This window comes from Anas acuta, chromosome 4, assembly GCF_963932015.1.
Source record: "Anas acuta chromosome 4, bAnaAcu1.1, whole genome shotgun sequence".
Taxonomy (NCBI): Eukaryota; Metazoa; Chordata; class Aves; order Anseriformes; family Anatidae; genus Anas; species Anas acuta.
The window spans coordinates 56,148,350-56,173,217 of record NC_088982.1 but is presented as its reverse complement, the minus strand read 5'-3'; the positions used below and the strand labels follow the sequence as shown (position 1 = coordinate 56,173,217).

Below are 24,868 nucleotides of genomic sequence, written 5' to 3'. Positions count from 1 at the left end.
TCACCAACCTGACCTGTCTCAGAGAGTTGGTACTACCATCTTAATCCTTCCATCTTCCTATGGAGACCTTAAGTCTTATAAAATATTTATTTTAGCTGCTAGAGTTAGCTGATCTCACTGCTTCTTTTGGAGAGTATAGCCCCCTTCCCTTCAGACACAGCCCAGCCTGACCCTCCTACACAAGTGTACCTTGTTATTACAGCATCCCCCTGATCTCCTCTCCAAGCACACCCATTCTGTCGATGTGCTGATTTAAAGCTAGACACCCTGGGCCCCCTTCTCACTCCTGAGTTTGCTTATATGGCTCTATCTTTTCTGACAGTTTTCCACCACTCTCTCTTTGGCTCTTGCCACCTTTCATCCTGTCCTTTACCCAAGGACACTGAATCCTTGTGATTTCCCTGCCAGGGGATGCACGCTCCCAAGTGCTCTTCAGTACCTGTCTACTTTCCATCTCTTTGGTCTAAAACTCCCCTGTGACCTTCTCAATTTGAAGGCCAGCCATGCAGTCCCATGAGGGCTTCATGGAAATCAGTCTGCCTGGGCTCTTTTCTCCTGGAAGTACCTGAAAGTGCCACGTGCCTCCAACCCTTCCTTCCTTGCAGCTCCTTCTCATCTCTCCTGGGACCTGTCCCTTTCCCATCGGTGCTGACCTCCCCATCCTGCTGTATTTCTGCAGGAGACGCAGAAAAACCACCCTGCCTAGCACTCTAAACCTTGCTCCTTAAACCTCTCTCTTGCCCTTTCCTGTCACGTATGTACAAGTGGTCCACGGCCTCCTGTGAGGCCCTGGTGTTTTTCAGGAGGTGGTGGATCCCTGACAGCCTAAATGCTCCTGTGATTGCCTTCTCCTCGGTGTGAAGAGATCACACCCCGGCAAGAAGGGCTCATCGCCTACAAGGGCAGGCACCTCAGGCTCCTGTGTGTGGCCAGGGCTGCGTGTCCTTGGGGCACCTGTGTGCCCAGGGAACACCTCCATCTCCTTTTGCCACCCCACTGGAGCAGGGTGCGAGCAAACGGAGGTGTCCTGGGATGCATCCACACGCGTGTGCACCGCTTGTTCACCTGGGTAAGCGTGCAGAGGACACGTGTAGGTATACGTGTATGAGGGAAATGTTTGCGTACTGTAATTCTGTGGGACCAGATCTCCTGTCTCCCAGTATCCCTAAGCCACGGGGCCTTCCCTCTATCACTGGGGAGGCTGCCAGCGATACCAGCCCCCTCCCCTGGGCCGCTGTGACACCCTGCAGCCCCTCAGCCTGCCCCCAGCCACCACCACCGGGGGCGGCTCTGCAAAGCTCCGGCCGCCCCCCGGGGGCCCGCTGCGGGGCTGTGGGAGCCGAGGGCCGCCCGTGCTGGCAGCGGGGCCGCGCCGGGCCCGGTATCGGGGCCGTGCCGAGCTGTGGGGCCGAGCCCGGCCCCGGGCCCGGCGCTGAGCCCTGCCCCGAGCCCTGCCCCCGCCGCCTGCGCGGCCGCCCCGGCCCGGCCCGGCCCGGCGGGGAGGGAGGGAGGGAGGGAGGGAAGGAGGCGGGGGGATTTCCAAGCGCCGGCTGCTCGCCGCTTCCTCTCCTTGTTTTGCTTTCGATCTGGCCCTGCTCGGCGCCCGGGCGGAGGAGGAGGAGGAGGAGGAGGAGGAGGGAGGCACTTTTAGTTTTGCTCCCGCGATTATTCAGCGCCTGTTTGCATTTCCAGCCCGCGTCCCCTGGCAACCGGCGGTAACCTTGCGGGAGCCGCGCCGCGAAGGGACGGGGACGGCGACGGCGACGGGGCCGGGGCCGGGGCCGCTGCCCGCACAGCGCCGGTACCGCCGCGCTCCCGGATCGCTGCGGGGCTGGGGGGCAGGGGGGCAGCGGGGCCGCTGCGGGGGGAAGAGGAGGAGGAGGAAGGAGGAGGACGAAGAGGGGGGGGGGGGAGGCCGCGGCGGCAGGGCACGGGCCGCGCTGCCGTGGGGTGTGCGTGTGCTTATTTTATTTGGGGGGGTGCATTAAACCCAAGCACTTGTTGCGGGGCGCGGGGGCCGCGCTGCGGGCCCGCAGCGGGCGGGCGGGCGGGGGGCGCTGGCGCTGCCCCGGCCCCGGCCCCGGCCCCTCCCGGCGGGCCCGCGCGTTACACAAGCGGCGGCCGCGCCTCCGCCTCCCCCCGCCCCGCGCCGAGCCGCGCCGGGCGGCGCCTCCGCCCCTGCGGCCTCCGGCAGCGCGCAGCCACCGGCACCCGGCCCGCGCTGGGCCCCGCCGCCACCACGGGCTCGGGGCGGCTCCGTCCCCGGCAGGGGGGGGGTGGTGGTGAAGGGGGGCGGGGGTGGTGCGGGCTGAGCTGGGCAGAGGGGGGTGTCCGCAGCGCTGTGAGCCGCTCCGCAGGGCTCCTGTGTTTGCACTCATGGCTCCCGTGAGGCAGGCAGCCTGCTCCTGGGCATGGGGTGGCTGTCAGGTGCCGCTCAGCCTCCTGGAGGCAGGAGCAGCGTGGGCTGGGACCTCCCTTTCCCGAGATGAAGCACCCCGTCTGTATAGGTGCGCACCCCGCGCGGATTTGCATGGGATGCCCTTTGCAGGGTGCCCTTGTTAGCACCATAAAAAGGGAGCTGGATGTGGCAGCAGAAATTTACATTCTCCCTAATACGGAAATGGTGACATAATTGTACAACTAGCGCGATTGATCTGTGGGGCAGATGGTTGCTGTCTGAATCACAATCTTTCCGTGCCACCGGCCTCTTCTGAGGCTCCTCTGTCCCACGCTGGTGATGCCCCGCGGGGGAATTACCCCGAGTGCCCCCTGCACGCCTGGGCCCTTTCGGCTGTCAGAAACACGGCGTGGTTGGTGTGGGAGCACGGAGCCCTGCGAGGTGATGGTGCCTCACAGCACGGGCAGGTAACAAAACAGTCAGGAAACAAAACAAAACGGGGATCCCAGCTGGCAGGCACGGCTGTCGGCCTCACGTTTGGCGTTCCTCCCCGCGCGGTGTCTCTATCAGAAGGTGGCAGGCCGGGCTCTTGGGAAGGGCTGTGCGTCACAGGCCATGCTGCGTGGGGAGAGGCAGATAACAGGCTTGAGAAGTAAAATAGAGCTGTTGTGGGGTACAGACCCAAATCTACATCGCGTGGAGGCCTCCAGCTCTGTGGTGGGACCAGGTGGTGTCGGAGAGAGGTGGAGTCTTAATGCACAGGAGAGAAAGTGATGCAGAAGAAAGGGGCTGAGATTCAAGAGGAAATATATTTGAAATAGAACAAGTCTACATTAAAAAGGGGACTTTATCTAAATAAATTTGCAGCCAGGCTATGTATGCCTTAAATTGAAGCATAAACTTATTTATATGTAATATGTATAAAACAATATACGTTTTAAATTGAAGCTTTAAACCTATAGGAAAGACCTACAGGCGAAGAACATGGTTTGCTGGGACACATCCTATCTTGGAGAGGATCATCCCTATTTTAAAATATTATTAAAATTACATAAACGTTGCATACTAAATATTATATAATATAAATATTGCCTATTGTCTTAATAATGACCCCTACCGAAACATCTCCATGGTACAATATTCGGAGTACCAGAAACTTTGCAGGAGCTCAGAGAGTGTGGTGACAGACTACAGATGGCGTGAGGAGGGCCGAGTAGCTGCCACGTGCATGGAGCGGGATGCTTTTTGTTAAAGCCCGTAACTGTTTCAGGAAGTAACACAGGATCTCATGAACCGGTGCTCCAGGCCCAAATAGGAAGAGCATAGATGAGGGCTGTGTGACTGCCTGCCCAACCAAGGTGTTGACAGCGACTGTCAGACGTCAAGGGAGATCAGAGAGGATGCAAAAGTAGGAAATACAAAGGTAATGGAAGGCTTCAGTTGCCCCCATGCCAATTGTCACATTCCAACATGAAACTTGCCCAGGTCCTAAGTTTTTAAGGTGTTTTCTGGGTGTAGCTTGCCAGGGCACTCTGTGGGTGGCAGCTCTGGGCAAGGTCCTAGCCAGCAGGAATTAAGTTTGGGATTTTACATTAAAAATGCTCTGATGTGACAGTGATCCTAATGTGCTGAGATTCAGTGTCATTTCAGGAGGAATAAAGCCAGGGGCTATTGTGGTGGTGGTTAATTTTCCAGAGAAAATCTTCGTAAGAGGAGGGGAAAAAAATGAGTAAAATGGTGAGAAGCAGTCAGAAGTGTAAAATACGTGCAGGTGGCATGTAATGCTTCAAAGGCGTTGTAATAGGGGCTCAGAGCAATTGCATGGCATCTGTCAGAAATGCCAAAAAAGCTGAACAGGCTGAAAAGCAAAGTGAAGGAGATCAGCTGAAGTAAAAAGGCATCTTTCAACAAGTTAATGCTTTGCCTTCAAACGAGAAAGATGGAAAAGAACATAAAATCTGCGTTAAACACAATAAGGTAGGCCGAAAAGAGTCACGGAACAAGTTGCTAAAAGCATGAAAACAAACAATAAATCCCCTTTGAAGTGCATCAAAAGCAGGAAGCCTGCTGATAAATGATCCAAGTGTAGAAGGAGTGCCCAAGGAAGACAAAGTCATAACAGAAGACTGAAACAAGTTATTTGAGTCTTGTTTCACTGAGGAAGAGTTTTTGGACATTCCTGTGTTAGAGGTTTTTTTTTTCTTTTAAGAAGGAGTGAGCCTGTTTGAGGATTTCTCAATTGACGTGTCTGTTAGAGAGGGTATCAGAGCAAATTGAGGTGAGGGATAAAACAGATGGGAGGAGGCGATCCTTGTTCAAAACTTTTGGAAGAACTTAGACGATGAAAATTGCTGATACATCACCTCTTGTGTAACTTGTGGCTTAGACTTGGCCTTGGTGCTCCAGGAATAGGAGGTGACAAATCAGATGCCAGTTTTTCAAGGTTTATGGGGAGACTGGGAACTTATGTGTGTTTGTTTTCGTGTTTGTTTGCCTTTTTTTTTGTTGTTGTTGTTGTTTGTTTGCCAGGGTTTGGTGAACAGAATTAGTGAGCAGGAGGTACAAGTGTGATACACCAACAACGGACTGGGATTTTGAGGAGGAGAAGCTGTGCCTCATGAGGCTTCTGGGGTTGTTTCAAGGCATCGCTGAGCTGTGGTGGAGGTCTCCTTGGTACAGCCCTCCTCAGAGCAGGGCTTGTTGCAAGGTCTGCTCAATGAGAGGAGGCTCAGCTCGTCCCCCAGGAGCTGGTCTAGAGTCCGTGCCACTCGGCAGGGGCGGGAAGGGATAGGTGGTGATGCAACAAGTTTGCTCATGGTATTGACTCGCTGTTCGGAGTAGTAAAACCTCTGAAAGGCTGCAGAAGGACCTCATTGTGCTGAAAGTCCAGGTGTAAGATTGCAGTGAGATTTGGTACAGACTGATGAAATGTAAGGCACATGGACAAGAATGTAATCTTAGTGTTACACACAAAAGTGAAGTTTGAACTATTTTTACTTGCTAACAAATCACAGAACACAGGTAATCCTGTGAAAAAGTGAGCTCTGTGCCCAGTAGTGGCTAAGAAAGCAGAGGGCAGCTTAGGAATTACCAGGAAGGAGTGCAACATGGAATAGGAAACACTGTCATGCCACCCTAAGTCCATGTTACTTCCCTCTCCTAAACAGGGTTAACAATTTCTGTTCCCCTCCCTTGGAAAGGACGTAGTAAGACTTGACGGCCTGCAGAGAAGGGCATCAAGGACGATCAAGTGCATGGAGCAGCTTTTGTGAGCGAGTCAGAAGCCTTAGCTCGGAGAAGAGGTGACAGAAGAGGATGTGGGAGTGTTCCTTGAAATCATTAGCATCCTGAGGCAGTGAACAGGCAGCAGGGAACAGCACAGGTAAACACAACCCACATAAAAGGAACTGGAGGCAGCCTCACTAGAGGAGGAGGTGTTTGTCGTGCAGTAAATAAATCGCGGCGCGCACTGCCCCACGTGTCACGCATGTCACGGGCTGACGTAGGCTGACGAGCGATTAGGCAGGCTGTGGAAGAGAAACTTGCTGCACGGCTTAGCAGTCAGTGCGCTTCAGTTTCAAACGCTGAGCACCGAGTATCCGCAGGTCACTGCAGGCCTGAGCAAGGATTCTTCCCGAAAACTGTGAGGGAATTTTCACCACAAGAGTATGAAGCACAGGCATAAAAAATGGTCCATAGACTGATTCCATAGACTGTGTGTTGGCCTTTGTTCTGGGAGTTTTGTGCCATAAGTTCTCAGGAAACTTCCCGAGAACAGAAGTGGTTTCCATGATGATCCTGTTCAATCTATGCATGTTACCCCTGGACTTGTTAACAGACACAAGTTGCAGCCAGGTTAAATGCACCGTGTGTGCACTGACACCGTGGTATTCACCAAAATGCTGGTTTCAAGATTAAAACCTCATTATTAGCTCATTAGAACCTCAGTTTATGTTTCGTGAATCTTAAGTATTGAAAGGCAGGATCCGTTTGTAGATAAAGGAACAGAACTAATTTCGTGTTGCTCTTTTTGTGGGACACTGACTTATCTCTGTGACTTGTTAAAGATTGACCTTGTAAAGCTCCGTTCTTCAAAGGCCTACCTACACTGATTGTGATATTGAGGATATAAGCCATAAGGTAGTGTTTACAGAAGGTTTATTACTATAAACCGTGATTAGCGTAATATGTTTTCTGTTTTGCTCTTTGAGATCACAAGTGCGAAAGGAAAACAAAAAATTAGCAAAACGAAAAGATTCTGGGTACAGTGCACAGACGAACAGATTTATTACGTTGCATATTCCTTATGTAACAATAACATTATGGAAAAAAAACAGTCAATATAGTTATATTTCCCCTTCTGTTTCAGAAGTTTTGTTGAATTATTACTTACAAACTGTCTCAAGGTTCTTCCTTGCTTTCACCGTGTAAGCTCGTGTGTTAAGATTAAAATAGCCAATAGGAAAAACAAGCACCGACTATTAGCAGTTATTAACAGTTAGAGGAAGGGAAGCATGTTAAGAGTTTAATGTCCACGTTGGTATATATATAAAGTTACATGTTTTGTGTATAGCACAGTTGACACGTTGTACAGCACACATTGCTCACTGATAGGTTGTAAAACACCCAACTTGCTCTTTCAGTTGGTGCTGGTTATGTTTTCAGCTTCTTGGAGCTGACGAAGAATGCTTGTTTTTTCAAACGAGCTGGGAAGAAAATGCAGAAGTGGTGAATGAGGGAGTAATGTTCGGTTTCTTGTGTGTAATACGCTGCAAGCCGGGGTTTGTGTGTGTTGGAGATCTTCTGGCCCCGTAGTTTGCTTGGGGCAGACTACACCGAAAGTACAGCAGTCTATAGCACAAAGCAGACGTTTTATCTTGTTGCAGCTTGGACACAGGCACCCAGGAGCAAATCCACCTGCATGTGACATGCTGTTTCACCCAAGGTACAGGACTAACTCTGACTTGAAATGATTTTAGTATTCTGTTGTTGCTGTACAGGCTACTGGCTTTCATGCTGTGCTTAGAAGCACAAATTTCCCTTACAATTTCCCTTACAGAATAGGGCAGATTATGAGTTCAGAGGTGTTCAGGTAACCTTTACAGGTTTGATTTGTAGCTATATCTGGTGTTAGGAATGGAGTTACGCTGTGGCAAGAGCATTTGCATTTGTCCCTTAGTTTGAACCGCAGTTGACAGTGGATGTTGTCTAACCATTTCCGTTCTGCTGTGATATTATTTTAAGCAGCCTTCAGAGACCTGCGTGCCTAGCACTGACATAGCACAAAAGAAGGAAGGTTTGCTTACGGTTTGTTTTAGGAAACTCTGAAAGCGTGGCTAAGTTCTGCTTTCTGATGTGTACGGAAGGGTGTCTGCGAGTGGAGGGGCTTGATGAGCACAGGGAACACGAAATCTGTACTGCAGTAGTTCTGTTAATATTGGACATTGCTTGACAGCGCTACAGGCAAACCTCTTACAGCTTTACCTAAGCAAGATAATGCCCTAATTCATCAGTAAGGTGAAGTAGCAGCACGTTTCGGTCTGTATGCACATTGGATGCACATATGTAACATGCAATTCTGTCCGTGTGGTGCACTGGCTGCTCCTACTTTTAAGGTGTTATTCTGAGTGGTACAGATGTGCTTTATGTTAGCAGGGAGATGAATCAAGTGGAAAGTACCGAACTATTGAATTAAATTGGATGTGGCATGTGCATTTGTAAAAAATCAAAACAGTGCCCCCACCACAAGCATTCCAGAATTGTGACAGCATCTTAAAAAGTTTATCTAGAATAAAAATAATTCCAGAGAATAAAAAAAGGGGGGGATAGGAGACAAATACTTTAAAGCTACTGAAAGCTTTCCTGCAGGATTTGAAATCCAAACATTGTTATGGTAAAAACATGAAAGCAAAACTTGAGGATAAAATTGAAACCAAATATAAACAAAAGTGAAACTGACTCCATTGGTTTTCATTTCCCAGTTGGCAAAAATGAGAAAATAAACACAGAGCAAAGAAGCACGAGAGCTGAACTTCATGAAGAGGATTTCAGTGTTATTATTTGTTTTCTCTGTTAGTAAATTTGAGCTCTACAGGGCAGCATTGCTTTAACAGAATGCACAATAAGGAATAAGAGCAATTTTCCCAGGTTTTCCAGGTAACTCCTTTCCCATCCAGCGGTCAGTGTGATGACCCCACAGTGCTCTGTGCGGTGTGTGTTCGTCTTTCATGGAAGTAACATTTGGAAATGTGGCAAGAGGGTACAGAAAGAGAAATAAAGGTGATAACATCAATATGATGAAGGGGTCATTCAGGTGGCAGGTGTGCTTGAAATGTATTCGTGTTGAGATCTGAGTTGTTAATAGGATGAGGTATAAAATGTATGATATTTTTTTTTCCCTTCATCTTTGGGGTCATCCACTGAGATGTGGGCCAGATCAACAGTAACCCAACGATGCTATCTGCTGTCAGCTCTGCTGGTCCCCTGAAAGGGCTGGGAAGGGGTCTTGCTCAGTTCCTGTGGATCAGTCAGCAGTTAGAAGGTCCTCTGGGATTTGAGAACTTGTTAGTAAATTAGTCAAAAGACGGCCACAGGAACTTGAATGAGTATCCTTCTCATATGTGGGGATGTGCCTTCCTGGAATGTGTTGAATAAAATGTTGTGTGGGTACTGGGGAGAAGCGTGGACCGTCCCTGCCCTTCTGAAGCTGTACGAGGGTAAAAGGAAGGGCTTCAGTTCCAGAGATTTAGTTCTCACACGTTTGACAAGCGTTATGTTCAGGCGTATCACAACTAAATTCCTTGGATGCCGAAACTGTTCTGGAGGTTTGAGACTCATGGGGGAAGCTGGTGAAGACCAGCTTTGTTTAGTTTAAAACACTTACCTTGCTTAGAAGCGAAATGAAGATGAGTTCAGTGGTCTCACTCTAGCTCGGCAGTATTTTAGGAAACTTCCAAGATAGAAATAGCTGCTGCGGATCAGGAATTGAGGCTGTCTTGTTGCCGTTAGCCTGTGACCAACACAAAAACATCAGACTAAGAACACATTTTGCAAGGGAGCCTATTAACCATTCATAGCTCAGCGTGAATGAGTAAAGAAGTTCCTGCATGCCCTGTGATGGTGGGAAGTAATGGTTTTGTGAAAAGGAAGCTTACACCATACTGTTTCAACAAGTGTCAGCATTCAGCATTCAGTACTCGGTGCTCTGTAAAAGCAAACCTTTAAAGCATGCGAACAAAAGAAAGACATTTCTCTGTTAAATTCTCCGGTTCGGGCCAATATCTCTGTAATAACTAACTCAATTTTAAGTTAGTTTTTGTGCTCACACATCTGCTTCTTTCATGGTGCTATTTTTGTAGGCATAAATAAGTGCATGTGACAGACATGTTTCCACTCTCAGTGTGGATGATTCAGAGTATCCCAGCCCCCAAGTCTGTGCCTTCTGTGGTCTGTCTTTAAAGCAAGCATGTTAAGTGAGTGGGAGAGATGTTTTTTTTTTTTTTTTCCTAAACCGAAATAGCATATACTTCTCTTTAATAACTGCACCGTCGCAGTCAGGGATTTGGGATTTGTCCCTTCTCTTGGAAGTGAGGGAGAAACTGATTTATGGAAAGGACTGGCTTCGGTGTTTACCGTGAGGTTAAGCAGAGGTGGTTTACGTCTCCTGCTCTCTGGATGCTGCTGATTAGAAGTTAGGGTAGCAAAAGTAGGTGTGGGTTAGCTATTAACTCCGCTGGTAGAAGCTGCCTTTGCCCAGACAATAAAACGAAAGCTTTGAGCAAATACTAAATTGTACTTTAGTGTAGTGTGCAAATAGTTTTTGCTGTGTGTCGCAGAACAGTATGTTATCCAAACAGAGCTGGCGGTGGGAAACAAGTCAAATCTGAGCGAGGTGGATTACATCAGGTTCAGGTCATGGCCAGTGAATGTGAGAACTCTTCCTTGAACGCGCTTCTCAGCGTTCGCTGTCCAAAATCATTTTTCTGCTTCTCCGAGTGCCTTTAAAGAGTAACCATCTTTTCTGGAGGCTTGCCACAAGCCACCAGTGTGGGGACGTTGTGATTAAGGACTTGTGTTTTACAGTGTCTGCTTGTCTAATTCGTGGTGTCCTGTACAGCTCCGGCCGTGTATTTAGTCAGAGAAGTGCTGGGCAGGACGTGGAGATGGTGTCTGCCCAGGCTTTAGAAAGGGTTTTTACAGTTCAGGATCCCGATCTTGTAGATACTTGCATGTATGATTTTGTGTTGCTTTCAGAAAAAAACAGTTTTGTGTAGGAAACGCAGTGTGCTCGGCAGTGTTTTAGGGCTGGACATCTCCTGTAAGCCTCCTCACAGTGCACTTTGAGAGAGCATTGGTCTGACAGAGCCATGGAAAGACTTTAAACACGCTGTTGAGCTGCATTAGTATGATAAAAGAAGTGATTCTTGGTAATTGTTTGAGCCTTAACAGCCTCCTAGTTTTCATCGGCCTGGAAAATTCCTTATGAATCAGCTGTCAAACGCTGCCTTTTCCTGACAGCCCTGAGGAAGGCGCAGGGTTTGGCTGCGGCGCGCAGGGACCGGCACGGCTAAGCCGCATCAGCTATTGTATGTGGGTGTTCAGGAGTGAATCCGTGTGTGAGCAGTTAATTCCAGATTAAAATTGATTTATTTGGGGATAACTGCTCCCCAGTGCAAGGAATTAATTGCTGCCTGACAGCCGTGCCAGCGGTTTTCTTGCTGTAAACAAGCTGTTCCCAAACTCAGCTGAGCGAAGGAGGGATCCACTGCCGAGAAACGACCACCTTTTCTTCTGGCAGCCTGCAGGGGAAAAGTCCTTGGCCGTCCCAGATGCTGGAAACAAACCCCCAGCTGTCACCAGACGTAAAACAAGAACTGAAGAAGTAAATAAATCAGGTGAAGTTCGTGGCTGTATTTCGGAGGTGCCGGGGAAGGAGATTTCTGCGATCACACGCCGCTCGTTGGCTGTCGCTTGCGCAGAGCCACTGTCATCCCGACGCCATCTGAAGCTGATCATCATCTCCATCTTGAGTCAGGGCAAGACCTGGGAAACAAAGGGGAAAAAAATCAACAGGAAACAAAGTATTCCCTTGAAGTTGGAAGTGAAGCAATCGCTTTGTGTTCTCCCCAGCTTTGCAGACACCCGTGTGTGTACAGATGATCCTCGTGGCACAGATACTGCAGAGATGATCGCTAACAATCTATTTGTTGGAAGTCTGGGCCAAGTTCCCAGCTGATGTAAGTCACTGTGGTGCCAAAGAAGTGAATGGGCTCAGCAACAGACGTCGTGTTATTTAATCTTACGATAATGTTCAACATAAGAGCCAGTGGAAGGGAAATTTATTGTAGGTATTGGGAAACCGAAGCGTTATTTCATAGCAGCCCCATCCAGAGGCACTGACCAGGCTCCTGGTTCAGTTGAATTAAAATGCCGTGGCTTTTCCTCAGTGCAGCTGGAGGCTGTAGGTCCGAGGGCTACTTTTAGCGATGCCTGAGATCACTGCAAAATAACAGCTCACGTCCTTGCTGCCGAGGGAAACTCAGCTGTGCATGGAAACCAAAGGAAAGAGTCTGTTTTGATGTGTAATGTCTGAATCCCAGCCAGGACGTGTTAACACCCTTTGGGTGGAACAGAAATGCTATAGGGCTGATGAAACACACTCTCTATACAGTATGAGTTCCCATTGTACGTTTTCCTGGGCATGTTTGTCATGCAGTCTGTGATGCTGATTGCTGTACACACTGGAGGTATTTGCTGCCTTTGTTTTGTTCTTTTGGGGGGAATGGTGGGTTGATTGGGGTGTTTTTCACCCTCCAGCCCTTGAGGACACAAGGGCTTTTTTTATCCTTCTACCTTCCTGCATCTCCCTTGTGTGCAGCAGCATGCCAGGTTGATTCCCCTGCCCCTATTTAATAGTGTCAGTATTCGTAGGGAGCAGAAGAGGCGCCATAAATACATGAGATTAAAAGACCAAAGAGGGAAGGTTTGCTGTGTAGCTATCCATGAATCTAGATAGTCTTTTTAAGCTTCCCTGTACTTTCTTGCCTTGTATCTCTATTTTACAGCTCCAAGAGCTTCAGGGTTTTATTTGGAGCCCCTAGCCCAGGCTACTGTGAGAATGGGTATGCATGCTTTTCCTCATTTACTAATGCTCCTTTAATTCAGTGTTCTGCTGGTGGTTCCAAGGGAGATATGTGTATTTGCATAATTTGGGGTTGTCAGAAAGCAGGCACGTTAATTCTTCCCGTGCAGTGTCAGTGGGAAGACTTTCTTCCTGCTTTCAGAAGGTACGAAAAGCTGGGTTCTCCTGGAGGCAGCAGCCAGGAAGATTTCAGGTGCCTGAAGTCAGAGTAGCTGCAGTTCAGTGGTGTGTGTTTCAGTTTAAGCCTCAGTCATGTTTCAAAGTATTTCTGACCAGGCCACATTAGCAGGTTTTCTTACCCAGGAAAAGACACAGGGTGGTCCTGTGTACAAAATCCTGTGTGAAGGCAGAGTCCAAGCTGTGACCGAGGGACAGTTTTGCTGTAAGTACTGTTCCTTCGAATAAGATCATGTTTCTTTGTATCCTGGAACACTCTTGGCACACGGACAAATACAGAATCCAGTTCCCTGAATCCTAAAATTAGCGTATGGTCTCATTTCAGCATATCTGTTTGGTTACACAGGGTGATTGATGCTTTTCTGAAGTGCATCAGCATTAGGAAACAAAGGGAGTGATTATCAGCAAAACACAAACACAAGATTACTTCCTTTTTTTTTTAATATTTAGAATATTTTTTAATATTTAGAATAGTTGTCTATTCACAGATAAAAGAGAAATAGTATATTTCAATATTCTGCACAAGTCCTCTGGGGAACAGATGTTTTTTCACAGCTCTGGGGAAAGGCTGTGACCTACTTCCCAAATGCACCTCCGAGTATTTTCTCCCACTTTACCTTCTCACAGCCATGAGCTACATTTCCATCTCCAAATCTTTTAGCTGGGTACTTTATGACAGGGAAAAAAGAAATGCTTTTTTTTTTTTCCTTCTTCTTACTTCTGTAGAAGTAAATTTCAAAAATATCCATGATGTAGGCATAGAGTAGTTTGTGGTTTTGAGATAACCTACGTGTCTTTTCAGTTATCCAGATGCTGAGAGACAGAGTGAAACTGAAGGGAATGGAACATCTTGTACTGCTCAGTTTTAATACATGCTGTGCTGTTGCTTTCACTTTCTCTCTACAGCTGCCATAATTCTACTGAAGAGCCCTGCCTTCTCCAAGGCTGTACTTTCTGTATGGCAGCAGTGTTATCGAGGAAAAAACAAACTTGCTGGTACATTTTTGCAGACAGTAGGGAGGACTTCAAGCTCTTTATTGAACGTTATTGAGTGAAAATATTTAAAGCTATATGTTTATATAGAATATAACCCAACCATCATTTACAGCTTTTTAAATATTTCTTTGAAGGGAAATATCTCTTGAAAATATTTTTATAACTTCTCTTTAAAAACGAATGAGTACTCTGGGTTTCCTTTTGAAGAGTTTTACGTAAAGAATCTTGGAAAAATACATCTTTCAGAGAAGCACGGAGCTAAAATTCAGTACGACTTTCTATGTCTTAAGGGTGGTGTAGTGACAGCTACTTGCCGAATGCCCTTTGTACTACTACTTGTAAGAATGTTGTTATGCCCCTTAACATTGTTGTGACTCTTTTCCTTCAGCTGTGTCCTTTAAGAGATCGGCTTGTACGCCTGAGCCCAGGCTGCTGTTAGGATTTCAGTGCAGAGAGCTCATTTTCAAACCCAAGACGTGGCAGCAGGAGCCGTGCTCTGGCCTCCTCCAGGTTTGTGTGTCTGTAACTGGGTTGTGCTGGCCTGACTTCAGAGCTCCCGTGCTCGCCGTCTTCCACAACGCTTTTCCTCTGAGTCACGTCTGCAGGATTAGGACAGTTTATAGCTTGTCAGGGAGGAGATTCCACTGCGTTTCTGTGGTATCTATTTGCAAAAAAAAAAAAAAAGACTGAGCTGACTGCAGAACTAGCTCAAACCTTCAACAGTGGTCAAAATACTATTATCGTGCTATTGTAGTATTAATAGTGCCGTGTGGTATTGCTTGGTACCTCTACATGTCTGCTGTGCTCAACGCTCGTCCTTCAAGGGGGTGATGTCCTTCATCTCTTAATGCCCACCAGTGTGTTTCTGCTCCCACAGCCACTGGTTTTGACCCCAATTAAGAAGAGGTGTGTGATAAAAATGGAGCAAGAGAAGGGAAATGATATTAACAGAGCTGTCAGGCTTCATACATTTCTGTATGTGTACGGTTACAAGTTGTGGTTCGTGACAACTGGCTTTCTTGCTAGGAGTGGCAAGCGTTTGCAAAGCAAATTCCCGGTAGGTGGGCCTCCCTTCATGCCTAAAGGAGTCCTCCCCTTGTAGGACAGAACAATGTTTTCTTAGGAAAATTAGCAGTTGATTGTGTTTCTTGGCGATTCTTCTTTCCCTCCCCCCACCACGGGACAATTATGAACCAGAATTGAAAACAAACAGAAATGATTGTCGACGTGGTGCCAGAAAGCTTGATTTCAGCACGGGTCTGTGGGAGTGCTGAGCATTTTCCTCCCCAAAAAGATGCTGGAGGCTGGCCTCGTGTTTTGTGTGGCTCCCCTTCGTTTCGGGCTTCATTAATGTGTGCTGATCTAGGGCGAAGATGGCTTTATGTTAAGCGATGGCCGGTGAAACTTCACGTGCCTTTGCTGCCTGCTTTGGAGAATTTCAGGGATCTTTAAAAACTGGAATGACTTTGGATGGCAGAAGGTGTTTGTCACTGAGAGACGGACTTGAGGTTCTCCCTGCAAAGCCAACAGTGGAGGCTACAACAAGAGAAACAGCACAGAAAGGAGCCATCAGCTCTGCCTCTTAACCATGTTACGCGTACCGGGAGGCAGTACTGAAACACGGAGGCTCCCTCAAGGCCCGGCAGATCGTGGCGTTTCTTCCTTTACGAGCAAACCACAGGTTTGACAGCTCTGGAGGGAAGACGTGGCACCTTCGTTTCACACAGACGATTGCTAGAGAGAGCTGACTCGTTATTTTCGTTGCAGAGATGTTGCTGACGTGCAACTGCCAAAAACCCCACTACGTTTTAGTGCCGTTGTGGTCGGTGCTGTCCCAGGGCACTGTGTCTGGGAGTGCCTTCTGCCTGTATTTTCTGCCGCGCGTGGCCGCGGAGGAGCAGGGGCTGTGTTTGGGCTGCCAGCAGCACGCTGCCTTCACCCTTCAGCGAAGCATGGCTCCCCAGAAGAAGCCCACGCTTCCTTCCAGCTGGACATCGCGCCAGGTTTATTTTTAGCCAGGTTTGGTTTTACTTTCAGATAAACAGATCCCGGGAGCCGCTCGCAAGCCAGACGGCTTTCCTGACCACCTCCAGTTAATTTGGTGCGGGGCGGGTGATGGCTGTGAAGGGGTGAGCTGACGGCTGCAGGTGCCCTGCTGCTCCCGGAGGCCTCTGAGCGCTGGGAAGGAGATGGACCCTGCCACGGCTGTGGGGAACAGCAGGGCAGCCCCTGGGGACACGGCACAGCCAAACAAATGGCTCAGCCTTGCCACCCTGGGCAGGACCTGCTTCCCTGTAGTAACGTTGGCAGCTTTCTCCTCTCCTGCAGTGCACTGCTTGTTCACAAATGCAGCTTTTACCTTTTTTCCCGTCCCAAGTGGGATTTGCTGCCTTCAAGATGACTTCCTCGCCTTTTGCCTAATTGGTTCGTTCAGACAGGCTTGAAATTTGTCTTAGAGGCTCATTAGCCACAACACGAAATGTGTCCCGCTGCAAACGGGAGCGCTCAGACTGAGCTCTGGAGCTTGTACATGGGGTTTCCAGGAATTATCTCAAAGCACACATATATTTAAAGAAATCTCAAGAAGCAACGCATGTAAGGCGATAGTTGCATCTACATGCTCCTTCCTTGGCAGATGAATAGAAATGTGCTTGCGTTTTTAGTACAGTCATTTGCATTTTTTAGCTTTGACCCCGCTTCGAGTGGGAGGGAGATGATGGTACTGTGTGATTGAGATAAGGCAGTTGGTGCTGGAAGGGCTGCTGGGGCCTGCGTGCATCTGCGCTGTAAGAAGGGCCCGTACTTTTGCATATCTGAAAAGGGTATCGTGCATTTTAGGAGCATGCCGCCGTCACTCAGAAAACTGCTTTGCTCCTGCACAGGCCGGGGCTTTGCAGTGGGATCCGACCATTGCTGGGCTCCGCGGCTGGCTGCTTTTTCATATCTGAAGTGAATCTGAAAGGGAGCCGAGCAATTGCAAACATTTTCTGAGCTATTTTAGACATTTTTGGTCATTGGAAAGGCTGAGGCTGAAGCTATAGTGACCAGCTCTGCACAGCAATAAATAAAATGCCAATAAGTTTGCTAAGAGATTAGCATGAGCCCTGCTGCTGGTAAATTCTCTGAGCATATCAGGGAGCCTTATTGTTGCTCTCAGGTTTTAATTCCCTGTTAGTTTCAGGAAATACATGTCCTCAGAGCAATGAGAGGAAACTTTGAACGTTTTTCTTCCTCTTGTGCTGGGTGTGGGCTTGGTACTGCCTAATTGTTAGTCTGCCTGATGCCTGTACTCCCATAGGAAAAAAGAACAAACCCATTTACATTTGTGTCATTGCTGTGTGCTTTCAAATACGTAGCCTAGTCTTTTTGTTTTCTCTCCTGTGTTTTCGTTTTTTTTTTTTTTAAGATCAAAGGTGACAAGAATAGCAGAGCAGAGAAGTTACGGATGATGCAGTGAGCACAGATGTAAAGAACAAGGGGGAGAGGAAGGAGCTGAGCCTGGTGTAGTGGGGGAGAGAAGAAGAAGCCTAAATGCAAGTACTTGCACGTGGAAATGATTGATTGCAGGCTGCTTAACAGGAGTTTAATGCGGTGCTTTAATCTGCATCTAGTGCTGGTTGGCACTTTCAGAGTGGTGCCTGAGATAGGTTAATGTTTTTTAAATTATCTGTCTTGGCTTCAAGACTTTGGACTCTTATGTCAATAATTTACCGGTCTAAACAGGGAAATGGCATCAGGGTCACGTGCACATGTGTGTGAGGGAGAAAGACGTCGGTTTGAGCCCTGCTGAATAGTGTGACACGGCCTGGTGCAGCTGAGGGGCTGTGGAGCGCTCGCTTCCCAGCCAAGCAGTATCGAAATATAGTAAAAAAATCAGTGGGAGGGTTGATCAGAGAAAGCTGGAAGGGGTTGTCCTGTGCAGCCAGAACCAAACTTGTCTGAAAATAACTGCGATGTGAATATATTTTTCATTCTCTTAATCAGGTCTACAGGATAGAAACAGCCATCTGAAAACACTCGAGTCAGTAGATACATCATTTTAGCTAGTACAGCGGTGTTTCCTGTGTTTTGTTTGTTTTGCTTTCCTTTGGTTACTTTTTTTTTTTGTAGCAAAAAAAAAAGTCTTCTGCAAGTGCAGGTACACGGGCCAAAAAAAAGGGCTCTTGGAGCATAACAGATTTTCTTTGTGGCCTCTGGTGTCCTGCCTGTATAAGCAGAAGAGTTGTTGCCATTGCCTTGTGTCTTCAGGTGAAGGGTGTACTAATACAGGTGTACCGAGACTGTTTTCTTCTGAGGAGAAAGCTTTACAGTTTCTGTTACTCCGAGGGGAGGCTCCTACACAGATCCAAAGTCTGCATAATGTTTACGATTGTTCAATGCCTGCAAATCTTTAATAAGTCTGTATTTTGTGCTGGTAGATGGGGGAACCGCGGTTTTGCCAGGAAAACAAGTAACGTTGTCCCTTGTTCCCTTCAGCTCCTTGCAGTGCAGGTAACAATGCCTGTCGAAAGAATGCGGATGCGCCCATGGCTGGAAGAACAAATAAATTCTAACACAATACCGGGGCTGAAATGGATAAATAAGGTAAGGTGAGTGCGCACGTGCACACGTGTGCGTGTGTGTGTGTGTAAAAGAGGTGCTTAATAGCAGTGTCAGAGGTTTGCATAAGTAAATTGGTGTTCCTGGTTTTCGAGGGGGCAACATAAGAAGGGAGGGCAAAGCTGAATGCTTCCTGCTGAACCTGTTCTTCTGGGCTCACATTCCAGATCTGAAGCTCTCTGTATTTGCCTGCTAGATTTGTGGCTTGTTTGTAAGCATTTTCCCTCCTCCAACTCTTTTGAAACAACCATCCCAAAGACTCCGTTAGTTTTTTTTTTTTAAGCTGGAACAAATTGCTCACCAAGTAGCATCAGAGAGATTTTGAACAAAATGCTCTTCGGAGGTGGAATAGTGTATTTTGCATTAACCTCCGAGTTGAAGTGATGGTCTCTTCTTTCAGAATTGGGTGAATGCTCTTACACTTCTCAAAGCAGTGAACCTGGGAAAAAATCAGATAAGTTTTTCTGTACCAGGCCCCCAACTACTATTCCTTGTCCAGGACTCATAGTGATACTAGTTCACTAGTATCTAGTTCACTAGATAACTCTGTGAACACAACTCCAAAATGTTAGGACCCAATTAGAACTCTTCTTAATTGGCTGAATAAAACGGTGTATTTGAGACTTTGAACAGTAATAAATCCCCAAAATACTACCTGCATTCTGCAGTATGCAGAAGTGCAATTCACCATACTGAGAAGAATGGAGCAGATTTAACTACAAAGCCCACATTATCATCAAGATGAATAGAAATGCAGTAAAGTGGGTGCAGAACCGTAGAAACTGCCATTCTGGTTAAGACACTAGTCTAGTTTGTCTAGTATCCTCCCTGTGATAGTAGATGTTGGGCTTAGATGTTAATTTTTAGCACTGGAGAATGGCAATTAATATTTTTATTTCGGCTTCCAAAGCTAAAAACACTTGTGACTATAAAATTATCAGAAGCCCTATAAATTTCGACTGCAATTTTTTTTTCCTCAGGAACATCCTGCATCAGTAACTCTCACATGCCGTGACTGGGTAAATAAATATTGCTTTATCCATTCCCAAGTTATCTGCCCTGTGAATTTGAGTAGGTCCTTGTTCTTGCATAATGGGGTCAGTTGAAGAGAGGAAGAGAGCAGCTTTTACTGTTGTCTTTGTAATATGAATACCATATTCAGGTCCCTATGGATTCTTCTCTTTTACTATCTCTACTTCTGTGTCAGGTCTCTCCTGCTAATGATCCACCTCTGCTGTCCTTTCCGGAAAATCTCTGTTTGATTCCAAAATAATTTCTCCATCAGGGCACAGTATTTCAGATTGGAGCAAGTTACTGTTAAATGTAGCGGTGGTGTTTGCAGGTTATGTTCGTGTAACCTTTCTCAGTACACCCTGGAAACATACTTGCTCTGCAGTGTGAAAACACAGCCTCTGTGCTAAGGGATTCACTCTTCAAGTTCAGTCCACTAGCCTACAAAGGCGTGTTGCAAGGCATGTCATGTTGTTCAATGCTGGCAGCTCTCTGATTGTGTTGTTGCAGCGGTTTCTGCCTTGTGCTTCTGGCGTAAGCTGTTTGCATGCAAGAGTCGGTAGGGGATTTTGTCCTTAGTTAGCATATTCTACATTGATCAATGCTTGTCTCACAAATAAAGCATTTTGAAACGGAGTTTTTTTTTTTCTAGAGCAAAGCTCTGGCCCCTATCAGGAGGAGTGCACCAGGCTACATGGCCTGCACTGACGTTTGTTAAACTCCAATTCCCCACTCTACCCTCAGATTTGGTATCATCCCGAGTTGCTTTTATTGTGCTCAAGCTAATTGCACTTCTGAGCGTTTCTGTTTAAAAATGCTTAAAAATCCATTCCAGCAATGAATCATTAAACCAAAAATATTTCTATTTTTACTGTAAATCCTGACCGTAAACAAAGCCATGCATGGAATCTATGATAAAGTGTCATGTGTGTCACAGCACACTCGGTACAAACAGAATTGACTCTGGAAGTTGTAGGATTTCAGGGTTTGTATATTTCAGTCAGTTTGGCAAAGGACAGTTCACATTAAAGAAAAGAAGACAGGGCAGATAGCAAGAGAATGGCATTCACTTGTGTGCACAGCTCTTAAGGAAATAAGATTTAACTAGTGAAGAAATTAATATGGCTCTGTGTTTGTCATTGGCTGCCTTTTCTTGGGAATTTTTTCCAGACCAAGGAAGGAATTAAACCTCTCTCATTTAAAAATGACAAGTCAGGTAACAGCTGACTTACCTAATTCCTTCCTCTGCTGTCAGTTAATCACATTATACCTCCTGCTTTGTTCTGCACTGCATTGTTAATGTTTTCCCCACCAGAACAAGCCCTTCTCTACAGGGCTTAAAAAATAAATCCTTGTGCACCTCCCTAGTGAACATTTTATCCTGCTGAACAGCATAAGGGAGAAGGGGGATTTCTTTACCATCCCTGGGAGGCAAACTGGAAGGTGTGAAGGAAATTACATAGTTCAGCAGAGGGCAGAGGTGGTGTGAGGAGGGGGATAATGGGAGGTCAGCGTCCCTCGTGGATCTGGAAAAGGAAATTAGAGTGAAAACATGCAGAGTAGCTGTAACGGGAGCCGAGAGGCAGCCAGCTGCTTTGATGGCTGCTTGGAGTATTACCGTCCAAATGGAGGTCACTGTTTAAAATGTGTCCTGTGACTTTCTAACTAATCTGTGATCTCAGGCTCATTCACCTGCCTGGAGCGTTTTGCACTGTTAGGGTTTCAAGTGTTCAATACCGTTTTCCTCTTCCTGCTTATTTCTAAGAATGTGACACCTTTTCCCTTTTGATATCCCCACTGGATTGTGGCAGCAATTGCTGTTATGCAGCAGCAGTTTTCTGGGTTGTGCTTTTGACTTTGGGTGAGCCTAACTTTTTATACAAACTCAAGACTCCTACACAAACGTGCGGTGATGAGGTGCAGCATTAGAGAGCTCTTGATTTTCCAAGTCTAAGAAAAATCAGTGCTGAGCCTTTTCCTATTAATCTCATTATTAATAAACATGAACTGGAAAAGGATTTGTGAAATATAAAAATAATATTTAAATAGGGAGGATCTAGGTGAACTAGAGCAGAACGCCATGGAATCATAGCCACATGGTATCATTGCATTAAGCAGTCTTGTGGGGCTTCAGAGAAAATCAGATTTTTTTCATAATTGGTCAGAAAATGTTTCTGTATGTAAAATTATTTATATTTTAAAGTTATAAGACATGTAGATTCTAAGATTTGGTTATTTGTATTACAATTTGCTGTAAGCCCTTGTGCTCCAAGACACCTGGAATTAGGAAGAACTTTCTGTAACGAACACGTAGACTGCAGTTGAGAAGGGTCCTTGCACCTTCATTGAAGCAGTGAGTACCACTGATGGTGACATGGTGCTATATCTGTAGTCTTATTCAGTCTGCAAGTTCCTAAAGAACTTCCTGGATGTCATTGCAGAATATGAAATCAATTGAATAACCTCCGTAGCATCGTGTAGCGTTGTTGAAACTTCTTCCTATCACCAAACATGAGAAGACTTTTTAGTCTGGTCTATTCATGCAGTTCTTTGTAGATTTTTTTAATGGGCCTGTATTTTTTTCCAGGCTAATAATCATTGTCTGCAGGAGAGTAAAGGCAATAGAGCTTCTTCTCACGGAGATGAACACAGTAGAGCTGTGGACCACAGGAAAGTGGGGTTGAAGCTTTTCTTTAGACCAACTGTACTTGGGAAAAGAGGAGAGCATATCTATAAGATGTTTTAAATACGTAGAGGGGAAGAGATAGGAGGCAAAAGGCACGTGAGGCAGATGATGAAGAATGGATGAAAAGGAAGAAGGAGTGTGTGAGAGTGTGCAGGAGAATGGAGAGCGTGTTGGATCTGTGATTTCACCACAGAATTTAAAAGATGAAGCGAAAAGGGAAGAATGCGGTTCTGAACAAATGAATGTGAATGGGAAGGGACTGGAGAAAATAGTTGAAGGTGACAAAAAATGCAGGCTCAAAAAAGCAAAGATCACCCAGAAAGGAGAGGAAATAAGCCTTACCTTGACATTAGTGAAATATTAACCTGACAGACAAGGAAGAAAAGCTGTTGTTGGAGGAAGGGGGGAGGGCAAAGGATTTATCTCAGCCGACCTTAGACATCTACAAAGCAGTCATTTAAATAAGGGCTGCTGTCTAAAGTTGTTTGCACTTAATGGAGAGAAAGAGGCAATTTGAGGTTGTAATTCAGTTGGTGAGTTGAAGGAAATTGTGCCCTGAAAGTGCTTTTCTCTTCACTAGCTGTGAAAGAAATCTAAACCGGTAGGGGTGGCGCTTACAGTGTAAGATATCTGTATTTGAAGCCAGGTAAGGTGTTGCCTGCCCAAGAGGAGGATTTTGTTTGTGGAACAAAACCCTTTTTCATGGCTTTGCAGACATGAGTGTTCTTATACAACCCCCTAGGTCATTACATAGCACTTCTTTCCTGTGTTACATGATATGAAAGCACATCTGACCCAGCATCCATCTGGCCTAGTATCCTATCTTTGTTGATGGCCTGGGTGAAGTGCTCTTGGAAGGAGTAAAGGAGACACCACAGGGGGAATATGATTCTTCCACTCCCGTGCTGTTTGAGCTCTGAAAGGCATTGTGCTCCCAGAGGTGGAGTTGCATATGAGCCCATCATCTTTGACAGTCACCAGTGTACTTATCTTCCACAAATTTTTCTGTTCCCTGTGTGAATCAGTTTATACTTCCACTACATAAGGCACGCCCTGGTTTAACTATGTGTTGTGTAAACAAACAAACAGGCCTTCCTTTGGATTGCTTTAAATCTGCTTTTCTTCAGCCTAAAGTTTCTGAGCTAAAAGAAGTGTGGCTACTTTTAATTCCACCCCTGCACATGGGTGTCCTGTGTCTTTTTTTATCCCACTGCAGAGAAGTCTACATTTGATACACGTCCTGTTTGATTAGCTCATAAATTTTAGATAGCCCTTTCTTTCACCATGCTAGTGTTTTACTGGCTGAATTCTAAATCTCTTGAATTAGCTCTGTTCCTATGGTTGTTTACTTTTGTATCTGATTTTTCTAATAATAAAAGTGTCCGTGCTGCCAAAACTAGCCCTCGTTTTGAATGTTTAGAAATGTGTAGCACTGAATGTTTTATCCATGTGTCAGCTTGGAAAGCTGCCAGTCTCGTAGTCCACGAAGGGGCATCTGAGTATTTCATATACTTGGGGCTGTATTCTGCTTTCACTGACGCCAGTGGATGTTTTCCTGTTGAGTTCAGTGACAGCAGCACTGGGTTAGAAGGAAGCAAAACATTTGCAGATGCTGGAAGTGCATTTTTAAATGGGTGACTTAAAGTCATCAGAAAATCCCTGAAGTCAATCAATATCGGCATTTCCTGTTTGTTTTCCCTTCCAGGAGAAGAAGATTTTTCAGATTCCATGGATGCATGCTGCAAGACATGGGTGGGATGTTGAAAAAGATGCTCCCTTATTTAGAAACTGGGCAATTCACACAGGTATTGGGACTCTCTTTTTGCAGGACAGGTTTTCACTTTGTTTTCCCTTTAAGAGTTGTATTTTCCTCCTTTCATGTCTTTGCTTTTACTAACACAGTAAATGAATTGAAGCTTCCAGATCTGTGGGAGGCTAAGTGCTTTTTTCAAGGTCTGCAGTGCTCCCCAGCTTTATTGAATGGCCATAAGTCATTTGCATTTTAGGTACACAGTAAAACTTAATTGATTTAAACGTTAACAAGATCGGGTTCAAAATTGTTTGGAGTAGAGCATGCTCAGCGCTTTGTAGACTTGGGCCCTTAGGCTTTTTATGTGTTTCTATGGATTTGAGCCAGACATAATAAAGGTAAATGCTGTGCAAGCTTTTCCACGTTGTTGTAGAGTTGCATCTGATCCGCAGTGCCCTAGGTCTTTCTTGAACAGAAACTGTTTTTAATCATGTGTTCAAGAAACATGCATGAGAATGAGGTCGCAGCATTCGCTTGCTCTTGCAACCTCAGCTGTTGTTTGAATGCCCGTCTTGAGAACCAAAGACTAATGCCTTGGAGTAAACCTGTGTTGCTATCAGTCTGCCTGGGGTATTTGGTTATGCATCGTGTGTGCCTAACTCTCTTTTCTTGCTTAGGAAAATACCAGTCGGGGGTAGATAAACCTGATCCAAAGACATGGAAAGCAAACTTCCGCTGTGCTATGAACTCTCTGCCAGATATAGAAGAAGTGAAGGACAAAAGTATAAAGAAAGGAAACAATGCCTTCAGGGTGTACCGAATGCTGCCACTATCTGAAAGACCTTCCAAAAAAGGTAGAGGAGAGAGTTTGCGAGTGTGAAATCGGTGTTGGGTGCATTGCTGCTATGGGGTCTGCATAATGTGCCATTTTACGTCTTCTGCTGTAAAGTCAGACTGTTCTATCCAGGTGTTCCCCAGAACTTAGGAACTTCTGCATGAAAAATGGGCTGTATTCAATTAAGAGAACAAGCTACTTTGAGAGAGGATCGATGAGATACAATAACTGGTGGTCTGTGTAAATGGTGATAGCTCTGTTAAAGCCAATGGAGC

General features: G+C 46.2%; 1 protein-coding gene across 6 annotated transcripts in view; it reads left to right on the top strand.

The window, feature by feature from the left end:
• Positions 1-1,575: 1,575 nt before the first annotated feature.
• IRF2 (interferon regulatory factor 2) overlaps positions 1,576-24,868 on the top strand; it is a 40,572-nt gene continuing 17,279 nt past the window's right edge. Inside the window, exons 1-5 of one of the 6 annotated variants that reach the window (XM_068681336.1) lie at positions 1,583-1,801; positions 5,566-5,780; positions 18,189-18,296; positions 23,714-23,813; positions 24,436-24,612. In XM_068681336.1, coding sequence (XP_068537437.1) covers positions 18,210-18,296; positions 23,714-23,813; positions 24,436-24,612 — 364 coding nt within the window. In that variant the 5' untranslated portion in view covers positions 1,583-1,801; positions 5,566-5,780; positions 18,189-18,209. Of the gene's footprint in view, positions 1,802-5,565; positions 5,781-17,118; positions 17,246-17,711; positions 17,734-18,188; positions 18,297-23,713; positions 23,814-24,435; positions 24,613-24,868 lie in introns of those variants that run through there. The other 5 variants (XM_068681338.1, XM_068681335.1, XM_068681334.1 and 2 more) reach the window with 5 other exon arrangements.